Source organism: Oreochromis niloticus, linkage group LG7, assembly GCF_001858045.2.
Source record: "Oreochromis niloticus isolate F11D_XX linkage group LG7, O_niloticus_UMD_NMBU, whole genome shotgun sequence".
Lineage (NCBI taxonomy): Eukaryota > Metazoa > Chordata > Actinopteri > Cichliformes > Cichlidae > Oreochromis > Oreochromis niloticus.
The window spans coordinates 24,611,774-24,625,520 of NC_031972.2; the positions used below are offsets into that span (position 1 = coordinate 24,611,774).

The 13,747-nt window shown below is 38.7% G+C and overlaps 1 protein-coding gene across 1 annotated transcript in view; it reads right to left on the reverse strand.

Moving 5' to 3' along the window:
• Positions 1-5,454: 5,454 nt before the first annotated feature.
• Positions 5,455-13,747, reverse strand: part of si:dkey-1d7.3 (transmembrane protein 132D) — a 35,703-nt gene continuing 27,410 nt past the window's right edge. Inside the window, exons 7-10 of the mRNA XM_005451343.3 lie at positions 11,542-11,722; positions 11,180-11,293; positions 10,899-11,090; positions 5,455-8,108 (exon numbers count right to left, since the gene is read on the reverse strand). Coding sequence (XP_005451400.1) covers positions 6,624-8,108; positions 10,899-11,090; positions 11,180-11,293; positions 11,542-11,722 — 1,972 coding nt within the window. The 3' untranslated portion in view covers positions 5,455-6,623. The remainder of the gene's footprint in view (positions 8,109-10,898; positions 11,091-11,179; positions 11,294-11,541; positions 11,723-13,747) is intronic.

The following is a 13,747-nucleotide window of genomic DNA, read 5'->3' on the forward strand; positions in this document are numbered from 1 at the left end:
CAGCATTGTCAAAACAGTTCCTTTCTTTTCCTGATATTTTCGATGCCAACTCCCTGGTGGACAGCCGTGAAATTTTTGTAGAGAAGTTTATTGTTCTGGAGGAGATGGCTCATCACCATGCTGACTGACTGATTTAGCTGTAGTGCTGCCATGAGAGTAAGATGAATGAATTCCTGCAAAGTTAGGAGGATGCGTCATAATAACTGTGGTGGGCTTCTCACTATTCCAGTAGTGCCCCCACCAGAGGGTTTTCAGTTTTACTTAATTCATTAAAACTAGGACATTACTAGGCACTAGATAGATAGATAGATAGATAGATAGATAGATAGATAGATAGATAGATAGATAGATAGATAGATAGATAGAAAATATAAAAATATTTCTTGTCACATTATTACAAAATCAGACAGTGACTCAAGCTTGCATATTATGAGATTCTCAGGCTAAACCAAGTAACTATTAGATGGACATTAAAACATCTTTCCTAAAGTGGAACAATTACAACATCTTACGTATGACTCAAACCAGGACCTTCTGTTCTTATTGTAGAGATGGCTATATGAAAACTCTCCTGCTCACATATTGAATGTGTACTGTTATTATATTTTAATAGGCTTTATTATTTTAGTCCTTAATGTTAAAAACAGTATAAGCTGTAAACAAATACAATGGTCATGTTAATGACTTGGAATGTGCAGTTCTCAAATTAATACTCAGCTGAAAGTTGTCCTTCACTGCAATTATATAGACCAGCATCTGCAAAAAAAAAGTGTTTTATAATAAACTGAATATTCTTATTAAAGAGTGTGGCAACAATAGTGAGGTCATTAGGTGATTTTAATATAAATTGGAGTGATACATTTAAAAAGAGTTAAAAGGGGTGATGAGAAACTGATGTCTAACTGAGATAGCAAGTTTTCGGGAACATGACTTGACTAATAGACTAGGAAGAGTCTTTTAATTTAGTTAAAGGGTTATCTGACCGCAATATGATCCTGGTTTCAAGAAAATGTACAAAAAGGAGATATAATGTTTGAATAGTATAAGAATGAATAAATGAATCTGGAAAATCAATCAATGAAATAAACTGTAAAGAGCACAGGGTTGTTTTTTTTATATGAAAGCATGGATAATAATTGTCATGCTTTCATAACTTTACTACAGAAAACTATATATCAGTGTATTAGACAACTTAAAAGTAAAACTGGCCAAAATGTTTATTTACCTTGGTTAAATGGAAATATGTTTATGTTTACTTATGAAACAAAGGAACCATGCCTAAATGTGGCTCTCCAGAATAAAGCACAGCATGACAGGTGGTTTTTTTATTACACTGAAAAATAAGGTGTAAAAAACACAGCTCGGGCCAAGTAAGCATTTTTATTGATGTTATCTGGAAAGCAAAGGGATATGTTAGAGAAACTTGGCAGAATTTAAAGAAGTTAGCGGGGAAATACAATGCCTGTGATTTAACAAAACGGGAAAAATGTGATTCGTGATTGAAGTATAGTGGCAACAACAACCATTTTTTTATTTTTCAACAAAGCGTTAAAGCTGACTCAAATTATTCTAATTACTAATGCTCCCATTCTGACTTTTAGAGAAGTGAGTGATTCTAAAGTTCATATAATAGTTTCTTCTCTGAAACATTCAAGGACAAAGGGTGTATATTGGATGAATAAAGCATTTATAGAGTCAACAGAGTCAAATATATTAGAAACAATTTAATGACTAAAGCCTCAAAAATCTAACTCAATGCCATGATTCCCTGTCATATAAACTATTCTCTCACTAACACAAGCTGGACTAAATTACAGTCAATAAAAAGACTTTAAGCAGGCCTTGAAAATTTTGCATAAAAAGTCAAATTTGTATCATCATTATAAAAATTTAAACTAAATACGGTTTATTAAATTTGCAGACATTCTATATGGTATAAAAAAGAACATATAAAAACTCTCAACTTTCAACAAAATCAAACAGTAGAACAGCCCTCAGGAAAAGTACTATCAGGTGGCACATACAGCCACAGAAATAAGGAATATGACATGTTTTACTTCTTTCTTTAAATCTATAAAATATGTTATATGACCATGTGTTTTATGTTAATTACATTTATCTTTAATTATGTTCTCATGCCTCTGTACATTTGGTTTTATTGCATAATTTATTATGCGATCAAACCGCCAGGAACTGCAGACAAAAAATTGCTTGTGTGGCTAAATCTGGCATATTTTCATGTTAAATTTAAGCGCTCATGTCAATTTTAAACAATAATAAACATAAACCATACCTTACAATGAATCATGAATCAGCCTTAGCTGTACTTTTTGCCAACGTGCCAAACAAAAAAATGGTGAAGGTGATAAACATTATACTTGCTTACCATCACACTGTCACCGTTACTATGGCAGCATTCATAGTAGCTCAAAACGCTGCTGTGAGCTCCACATCAACCCTCACAGAGACTAAAATGGGTATTGGCTATTGTCATGGTCTCACAAATGTAGCAATCTCAGGAAAACTATTTCATTCATACATTAACAGGGAAACAAGACCAAGCTCCTCATATTCATAATGAACTCGCGAAATCTCACACGGATCTGGCTCAATGTCTGTGGAGAATTACAAAGTCGTACTTGGAAAATATTTTGCACAATTGCCTCACCATGCAACAACAACAACAGAAAAAAAACATAGTTTGATCATTTAAAAATTTAAACAGTTTCTAAGGAGCAGACAGTCATGCAGTAATGAGTCATCCCATCTTCTGTATCCCAGCTTGCCTCCTATCGGTTTCCTCCTGTCCTAGTTTATAGTTTCCTTGTTACTTAGGCGTTTAGTTATAAACTATATGTTGTTTAATGCCTTCTCACTCAAAAGACATCAAAAATAAAACATTTATTGTGACCAAAATTGTTTACCTGTTGTCTGTACACGGTTTCATCTTGCTGAAATTTCTCTTTTCTAAAGTAGGACTGCTTCTTCTTTTGTTCTGACAAAGTTGTTTTCTAAAATCTGTCTCATTAACACAGAGAGCTTCTTTTCTGTCTTTAGTTCCCTTCTTTGTAAAATTAGTGACATTATCTTCTGATGCACGCTGAGCGCTGACAGTCTGATGACAAGCAACGACAGCGATGAGTATAGCAGGAAAGCGCAAGGTACTTTGTCTTAATGAGCTGCCATGCAGTTTGAGCTCCCCTCCACCTGTGATATGAGTTATCTCTCTCATTTCCTTATTCATCATAAGACTGATGTGTGTGTGTACCTGTCTCTTTTGTCTACCTTTATGCTTATGTTCATATTCCAGTGTTTCTTTAGCACTCATCTGCTTTGTTAAGAGGCTGTAGAAAGTCTTTCAACGATGGCAAATCATTTTAACCTGTTTAAAATTGAAAAGTTGAATAGAAAGTCCCCTTTGCCCCATGAGTTTACAGAACTTCAGCTGAGGACTCAGCTTAAAGTGTTTAGCTGTGAAAATGTAAAACTAGCTGAGCTGATGGTGCTTTTTTTGAAGCATAATTTTTTAGTATTAAATTAATTTAACATTTCAAGGCTTTATTTTAAAAGAACAAGAACAAAAGTTTTTTAGTTTAAAAACATAAAAGTAGTTTTTTCTTTATTATAAAACTGTGGAAAAGTCTTTAACCAGCACTCATTCATTTATATTTTCTTATATTTCCAACCTGTCTAGAGCGATAGTTTTCCAAGATTTTCCAAGACGTCTTTCAAAGCTTTCTTTGGACACCGGCTGGTTTCAGAGCAGTATCTGACAGTCATGTCCTTAAGAACTCCTTCAAAGACCTGTTAAAGACCTGATGACTGTCAATAATCCATTCTCAAAGGAAACAGAGAAAATTACACAAGAACTGATCCAAAAATGAGTGGCCAACGAGTCACAGTGGAATAAAAAAAAATTGATTGGAATTATGAATGCAGAAAAGTAATATCAGGTTTGGGATCCACCATGCATTACCATCTGCAAAGTGTCTGATTGGCAGTGGCATGACAATGATCCCAAACACACCGCTAATTCAGTAAAATTGTACCTGGATAAAAAACACATAACAGAACACTGTGAGTCATGGATTGGACTCCCCAGAGCACAGACCTCAGCTCTTTTCATGTATGTTTGCACACGTTTCGGTAAATTGCTGCACCTTTTTCCCAACCCTGGGGTCACTGAAGGCTTTTTCACAGTACTTTATATATGCGCAAGGAAAAACTCTTTATGCATTACACTGTGGTAATAAATAGTTTTGGGGTTTTTTTTCATTTGCACCATCCTCCATCTGTAACCAGGTGTTCCACCTCTGGAAAAGCAGACTCGTGAAATAAGTGACCTTGTCTCTTATGGCCAACATCATCAGGACTGTGCCATAGAGATGGTCCACTAATGCACATTAATCCTCCAACACAATGACCTCAATCCCTTAAATCTGTCAACAGGGAAGCTGATGCTCCAGATTACAGATCCAGCTGTAATGATACTAAGGAACTCCTGTCTCGTTTGAAAATTCACACGCAATTTATGATTTACAAACTTCATTATATGCAGTAGTAACGGCTGCTGTGCGTATGGATCTCAATGGATTACTGCCAGTATAATGTGGCTGGGATTATACTTTATAATGCTGTTTTCCAACCACTCCTTTTTCAGTAAAATCTTGTATGAAGAGTATGAGTAACTGAAATCCTCTCTCAAGACTGTAATAAAGCCAAACATTTCACGCTGACATCATCTAAATGGCATTTAGTTTATATGTAGGAGACCGAGATTGGATGAATCTGACAGCAAAAAGGTTTCCAAAAAGCCACAGCATTTCAGTGGAAAAGCGTGGTGAGACATATTTTGTTATTGTTGTCACACAACCTGTGCAGCTTTTATATCTTAATCAGTTCTATGTCTGAACTTTTGAGTTCAGAATTCTCTGTCCTGTTTGATACAGAAGGTCCACAATCAAAGATGCTGGGCCATGATGCAGCGCAGAGACAGCTTTAAATCACCGCTTATCTCTGTTTGTTTACTTTTTCTACTGTTGCTGGACAGATAAATCGACTGGAAAGGAGAGACGGGTTGTGCACATACAAAAACGCTGGGCCTGTAGGTAGAGAATTTGGGAGAAAGTTATTAAAATTGCTTTTATCAACACTCTAAATCCACCCGATGCTGTTGTGCAGCAGGGAGTGACAATGTGCGCCGTCATATCCAAAGCTGGCAATTCCTGAGGTGCGTGGCATCAGATTATCTGGGCTTCTTTAAGCTGGCGAGGTTGTTTATGCATCACAGTTACAGAATGCAATTTTAAAAAGGTGTAGCTGTGGTCACCTCAGAGACACAGGGAGGGGGGCTGGAGAAAAAGAGACAAATGAGCCATGAGATATAATATGCAAGCCTGAACCATTGATAAAATACCTGGAATTCTTTGGGGACACAGTCAGGCTACACAGAATGAGAATCCGTTTTTTTCTGCTGAGTTTTTACATCCTTTCAGTGTACAAGTCATTTTATACAGCAGGACAAAATCCCAGTATTGGCAGGCACAACAAATACATTGCTGTCAGAGTGACATTTCCATGATAAAATCAACCTTAAATGACATTCAGCTGTGATTAAACATAATCAAATCCCACGGATTCCTACTAAAGCTTTAGCCTGTAATCCAAACCATTCACTGTAGTTTCCTATGAATCTCTTTACTATTAAAAAAAAAAAAACAGTAGCTGAATTAAATCCATTTTCAATTATAAAAAGAATCAATCTATTTTCTCTTTATTGATAGAATCTTGCAGGAAATACACATCACATTTTGGTTTTAAAAAAGCAGGATGTCACAGAGAAAAAAAGGCTTTTTTTTTCATTCACACATGAAAAATCTTACAGTTGAATGAATATGTGCACTGTGAGAGCAGACCAAGATTACACGTTTTTTACAATTTGTAGAAGCAGGCCCCCAGGAGAAGCCCGAAGCCCAAGGTATCTCTGTTTAAAAAAAATTCAGGAACAATGTCCATCTCAAACTCTGCACAGACTATTTGCATAGCCTGCATTTGATTTGAATAAATATCTGGCGGAGACTGTAGTGACAGATTGCTCAAAATAACTTGATAAATGTTGCATATTCTCTGACAAATTGCACAGAGTCCTCAGGTATTCTCTAGAGGAGTCCTACAAAAAGTACAAAAGGCTGGAAAAGAATAGAATTACTAACAAGAAACAGTCCCTCCTGTACTGGTTTTTACCCTGAACTGAGCAATATCTGGAGCGGTTTCTGCAGGAGCAACAGAACTGTTGAAAAGTAAGAGGAGATGAAAATGCAGTTGTCTTGAATTTGAAATGTGGAAATAAGTAACATAGCATAGACAGTGTTTGTTAATATTTACAGAAATAAATCAGAGCCTATAGGTTTCTTTTATAAGAGGATAAACATGCAAATTTCTTTTAGTCTTACTAAAAAACATCACTTCATCTTCATGTGCACAGGTTTGCAGTGGGCACACGTTATATAGAAAATGTCATTCATGTGATCACATATACATCCTTTTCCCTTTTTTTCAAAGAAAAATTAAAGACTTTGTTTTCCTTTTATACATCCTTTACACATACACACACCTAAACAAACTCACTGGGGTTCTCCTAGAGGTTTGACTACAGGCCATGGCATGTCAGGTAAAGGTGTTTGAGGTTCAGCGGGGGCCTGCTGTTGCTTTTGCTTCTGCTGGTTGGCCCACTCTAACTCAACACCGTTCTTCTTTAGCGCAGCCAAGTGCTTGATGTCCAGCGTGGTGAAGGTGGTGAACTGGACCTGGTTTCTCTTACTGGTGGGGGAATGAAGAGGCTCACTGCGGTGTGGCCTCGCCAGTAGGGTAGCTGAACGATTTGCCATGGGGTCGATTGCCTTTCCTTGAAACTGCTGGTGCTGAGAGCTGTTCCTGCTTCGTCCTAGGGTCGCAGTTCTTTCTGGGACAGCCGCGGCGCTCACTGTAGGCAGATTGCCTTCCAGGCTGCGATGACCCATGGAATCTATTGAGTGGCGGGACTCCAGAGGGCAATGAGGCTCACGTTTTAGTGTGGACGCTTGAGCCGGGGCACCTGAGGCAGGAGCACTGTGATTGCTGTTCCCAAGCCAAACCCAGTCATGTTTGTGATCCTTTGTGTCTCCACTGGGGGCTGTGCCTGCCTGTATGGGGGTCTTTTGCTTCCTGAAACAGAGACTATAAGAAGCACAATTGAGCAGAAAAGCCAAGATGGCAACGCAGGAGACCCCCACCAAGGCATACATGCCAATTTCCATGTCAGTCATAGCTTTGAATGTCCTAATGAGGTCACTCTCAATTACTTTGGGAGTTTTAGATTTAGGAGGCTCCTTTTCGGGTCTAACTTCTACTATAGGAGTATCATTGTCAGGAGAGGCATCGGGGTTGTCAAGCATGTTTCCATAGCTTTTCCCAGGCCCTTCCGCTTTACGGACAACACCCACTGTTGCTATGGGTTTGGCAGTGCTAAGTTGTGTATTTAAGTTTAATTCCTTTATTCTTGTAGGAGAAGCTGTGGTAGTAACAGTATAAGTGGAACCCTTTGGCACTTTGGTTGTCTTTCCGATCCAGACAACATGCGCCTGTGGATTCCTAGTAGAAAATGTCGTTGGAGTGGTAGTTTTTGCCAGAATAGACTCTTGCTGATCAGATATGTTGGCCCTGTTGAGCTGTTTATCCATCTCTGTGGCAGCAGTACTTGTTTTGCCCATCACTTTTGATGCACTGCCATTTAAATCCTTATTTCTGTCAGTGCTTCCTTTCCCTTCTCTTGCTACACTTCTGCTACTACTCTGTAAGTTGATCTTGAGAAGCCCCGAGCCCACTGCCAGCTTGCTCTTCCTTTTAGATTTTTGGCATTCCTCACAGATCCTCAGCTCCACTCTCACTGGCGCCCCCTGGCCTTCGCCTTCACCCTCTGCTACTACAAATGCTGACTGTGGAGTGCGGCGTATTGTGGCCACCCGCTCGTCTGGGGTAGAAACAGTCAGAGAGTAGATACTGCGGTCAAACAGGTCCAGTGGAGCAACTGCCCCATCGCTGAAAGAAACCCAACAGCTGACCAATGCTTCCTATGAAAGAAAGAAAAAAGGTTATATGTAGAAAATCAGGTCAGAATACCGGTGGTAAATCAATACCTCCCTTGGGCTATAGTCTCATTATTGTTAATAACACTAAACTGCCTATGCCAATCCCTTTAAAGTATATAATATCAATGTTAATCTCTTCATAGTAAATGCCAGTAAGTAGTTTATCTAAAGTTATCCACTCTGGTTGAATTGCATTTCATACCATGAAGATATTATGAGAGTCTTATAAACGTCCTTCAAAAAGAAACCCAAAAAAGAAAAATTAATTAACATGGGTCACATTAAGAACAGAATTGGCCAGTCAAATTACATTAATGCACAGTGACCTATTTCCTGTAGCTAATGTGAGTTACTGACCTAACCTATATTTTGGATTTGAATACATTATGAATGGCCCTAAGCAAAACATTAACACCCCGCCATCACAGACACAATTGGCTGGTCATGGGCACTGGCATGGTTCTAATAGTTTGTTATTGACGGGGCAGATCAGTAACAGTCACTGTGTACTGGAGGTAAAGTGAGTTGTCGTTCCAGCAGCTATGGACCGCCTAATTGCTGCCCCATGCCTGCGACAGGGAGCTGGTTTAAAATGGGCAGGCTGCCATGGCTAAATGTGTGAGTGAGCTTTTAAAATGATCATCTATGCACCCTGTCTGCCTCTCCCGCTCTTTCACACAGCATGGTGGCTGGAGATGATGGTCGAGGCTGTGAACACAAAGAACTCGCATTCAAAGAGGCAAGGAGAAAACACAAATATTATTAAACCCCTGAGGTCACTGGTATGGGAATCTGCTCTGCTGCGGCAGTACTTTTAATTCAAGTTCTTTCTGTAGGAGGCCATTATATCTGTGTTGCAAGATGAATATTTAGGATATGTTAGTAACGCGCTACTTTATTATGGCAAGTTCAAGTGTAATTTTAAGGGCTGTCTCAAAAGGTTTTCAATGAGAAACATGTTTTTTATGTTGTTTATACTACCTCTGCTCCTTGTGTGCAGGAACAGCTGAACCCTAACTGGAAACACACTTAAATGAATGCTGAACAGTGCATTTATGACCCAAGGCATTTCTCTTGTTGCACTTTTGTTTGCAATCCTTGAAATTCAGACTGCGATTAAAGAAGCTGAAAACCTTCATGATATATGAGAAAGCCAACCTGCAATGCTCTCACACTGGGATGTTTCAGACTATAACAAACCACAAAGGTTTTTTTTCTTCTTCTTCTTCTTCTGGCTTCTCCCTTTAGGTGTCACCACAGTAAATCATCTACCCCTGTCTCTGTCCAAAGCCCCAATCTCAACCCTATTGAACATTTGCGGATTACACTTAAAACCGAGGTCTGTTCCAAATCTGCCAAGAAGGACGGTCAAATATCCAGACAGAATTATGCCAGCAGCTTTTTAATGGCTACCAAAAGCATGCAGCAGGTGTAACCTGCTGAGAGGCATCTTACCAATTATTAGTGGAGGTATAAGTATATATTTGAGCCTGTATGTGTACTTTTAGCCATGTCTGGATTCGAGAAAATCTAAAATAACATCAAACTTGTGCACTTAATTCTTGTTTTATTAAAGTCACTAAAGACATGTGCTGTTTAATCATTCCATCCTGGAAAAAAAAAAAAAACGTTCAAAGAAAACATCAAAACCAAAACCACCATGACATTCATTCCCATAATCAGTATATGCAAATTTCTGAAAACAACTGTATAACAGACAAATGACTTGTAGTGTATGAGGACTTGTTTTCAAATGAAAAAGTGGAACTTTTTAACTTTAGTTAGACTTTTAAAATCTGCTAAGAGTACAACAAACAATGTTGGACTACAGAGACAAGTCTGTGAATGCAATGATGTTATTTATGCTCTTGCTTTATTATGCATGCATCTGAATAACTGTTTCCAGGCTGGTGTCACTAATAAAAGGAGGGAATTTGTCAGTGGAGCTTGGTGATGAATGCCAGGAGGCTACTTGTTAAATGTCTACACCTTCACAGAACAACGACAGAAAGATGTTTTATGACAAAGGCTTACAAAGTTAAGAAAAAGAAGGGAAAAAAAGAACAGACTGTGCACTCTCACCTTCAACATTTAAACACACAAAATCTGCAAATTCTGAGTTCCCGTCTGTGATCTTAGCTAAGATGTCTTATGATATCCTGCCTATGGGGACAAGGCTGATAGACACTTCCACAGCAGTAGATCAGAATTTTCAAAGATGCAATTTTAAAGAAAAGTTCATATCAGGGATTCTCAACTTGTTTTTTTTCTAGGGGCACTCTAGCACAATGAGGCTGATTATGATAAACAATATTATTTATCAGATAAAAATGAAAACGGCAGCATAAAGGCCCTCACTCATCTTTGATGGATGGATGGATGGATGGATGGATGGATGGATGGATGGATGGATGGATGAAAATGCAAAAGGAAAAACAACTGCCACATACACATGATCAGATGGATAGATAAATGGATGGATGTTTGAGTGGAGTGTTTTGGTGTATTTTCTATCAGTCATCAGTTCAATTTTAGAATACATTTCATGCTCACTTGGTAGATCTACTAAAAAAAATGTGATTGAGTGTCATATGATCAAGCAGTCATTCTGTTTTCCCAGTGAAACTTTTGCAGTGAGGCTAAAAATGAATAACTCTCAAATTAACATGCATGAAAAATTCTATTTTCATGCCTGTTAAGTACCATCATGAACAAATGAGATGTGCTTTAAACTTGCATGCTTTTGTGTGCAACAATTTTCCAGCTGCTCACCTGTTTGCGCTGCACGATCGTCTCCTTAGTGGTTGCCGTGGCAACAATAGCCCTGTTGCTCCCTGGACTGAGCTGCAGGGACAGAGAGAGCCCAGACACCAACTGCACCCCGAGCTGTGTCACACTCACTTTATCATCCACCACCCTGATGCTCGTCTCAGCCAGGACCGCTGACGTCAAAGGGGACAGCACCTGCAACAAGTTCATCCTTCTTCCAGCTAAAGATGGATATTGCACAATGCTCACACCACACTCACACACACACACAGTAAATGACTCACCTGTACAGTGGTAGTGCCCACAGCCCTTCCTTGCAGCACCACCCCGTCCTGCACCCTAGCTATATCTGGATCTGCTACATTTAGAGAATAGCGTACGAGGTTGGTCACATCTATCTGCCAGTCAAAACAAAGAGGGAAAAAAAAGGTTAAGCACGGTGTGGCAAAAGGTCAGGTGACTTTTAATCAAAGTTAGCACAAGCATATAGAGAAAACCTATCATCCTCTTCTTTTGAAATGTGACAGTGTATAATTACTATGACTTCCCTATACTTACAAAGCATGAAACTGAAGAATGGGCATGTCAAGCCTTATAAAACCTGCTGACAAGTGAGCTTTATTTGGAAATGTTAAAATGCTTGTACCTGCCAATCAGAACCCAGAAAGTATTCAACTGTTTTTTCCCCAGTTAGCGGGTCTGGCAGTGCCTCAGTGTCAGGCTGGGCTACAAAGGGTGTGAGCACCCTTACTGTAGAGTGCTGATACTGTAGCATGCAACCCCTGCCTTTCCTCATCTCTTCCTCTTCTTCACTGTCCCATGTAGACCTGACACAAAAAAAGCATAGGAACACAATGAGCTACACGTTTCTTGCAGACAGGTGGATATAGAAGTATATCGCCTGTTTTAATATGTTTAAATATATACAGTAGTAGACACTTAGCACAGGTTATCAGAATGACTGCAAGCTTTATAAATATAAATGTGTTGCAGTTAAGAGTGGAGAAATTATACCAACAAAGCCAGACTTGCTATCTCTACCTGCTTCCAGTGGTGTACATACAACTGACGCAAAAAAAATCATTTATTTATTCTTTAACAATAAGTACTGGTAAGCTGAAGAAAAATATTGAAGACCAGCAGTGAAGCTGTTGCTACTATAGAGGCACAACGCATGCTGAGTGACCTTTTCCGCTAAATGAATTGAAGTTAAATTAAACAGGATCCCACGGCTGAGTGGTTTGTTTATGGGTGATAGAGGTTAAGCTGTGAACCATCCTCAAACCCCTCAGCAATGATCATATAATTATCATACACGCAGCTGGTCTGCCACACACTGCACCACAGGTGTGCTGGAGGGTTGGAGAATATGTTTTTACACTGCAGGCGCAAAGTTCCTGTCAAGAGCTACAGTCCCAATAAACATCATTATTATATAGCCTAAGGTGAGAGCTTAACGCGATGGAAATGCTGCTTAAATCAGCGTGACTCAACACCAGACAGCAAAGTTACTTTAAATCTTGTTCATGAAAATGATCAGCATCTTGCTGGCCTTCCATATGCAGGGAATGAACAGGACTTATTTTTTGCTCCATCAAATACTTGTACTAGTTCTGTTCAGAACTTTTGAGCCACCCCTCATTTCTTTATATTTTGCTTTCACTTTTTAAAAGAGGTCATGAGCAATATTTCTCTGGGCTTTCTGGAAGTCTTTCAGAGTTTTTTGGACATTGGCTGCTTTTTCACTTCTTCTCCATCCAGTTCTTACACTTTATAATACTGGCCTATGAATCATTCACCCTAAAAAAGGCAAACACCTCACAGGATGAACCAGGGTTGTGTCTGCACATTAAAACTAAAACTTAGTAAAGAAATTGTTTTAAATTGTGTCCTTAGGCACTTTGTTACTAGCTGCCTATCACAAAATACATTATTTGTTCCCATTTCTTTTGTTTAATCTAAAAAAATGTCAAAGATAACACAGTTTAATAGGCATTAAAATAATATTTTTGCACCAAACAGGTGATTCCCAAAGAACTATAAACCAAAAACTTGGCATATCACAAGATGGGTGTGCAGTGGACAAGTGTAGAACAAAAGAATAAGTGACATCCGTGAAAAACTACCTACAAGAAATAAACAGTATCTGAAAATCACGTCTACCAAAGACCTGAAACAAGGCCTGAGAAATGCATCTGGCCCTTCAGCAGATCCATCTACTATTTACTGAGTCTTTCAATCTTTCATGAAGCCGTTCTCAAAGGAAACAGAGAGAAAAGGCTGAGTAAACTTTATTTATACAGCACCGTCCACAGGTCAAAAACTACAAAGTGCTTTACAATAAAAACAGGCATAAGAAACACAGAAGATAAAAAAACATAAAACAGCATATATATAACATCTTACAACCTAAAACAAGTTAAGAGCCAGTCTGAATAAATGAGTTTTCAGCTGCTTCTTAAAAGAATCAGCAGAATCAAGACAGCACAAACAGAGGGAGGGAATTCCACAATCGGGGACCCACAACTCTAAAGGATTTATCCCCTCTAGTCTTAAAATGAGTTTGTGGGATTGTTAACAGCCTTAGACTGAAAGATCTCAGACTGCGAGAAGAGGTGTAGGGTTCTAGAAAGTCAGAAATATAGGCTGGGACTTGACCACGCAGGGCTCTTTCATGTGTTGGTTAAAAGCCTAACAGCAGCATTCTGTACCAACTGGAGACGGTCAAGATCCGCTTATTCAAACATTTGAAAAGGCTGGTACACTAATCAAGACGAGATGAAATAAAGCCATGAATAATCATCTCTAATTCAGCTTTTGACACAAGAGTTCGAAGCTTAGAAATATTTCTA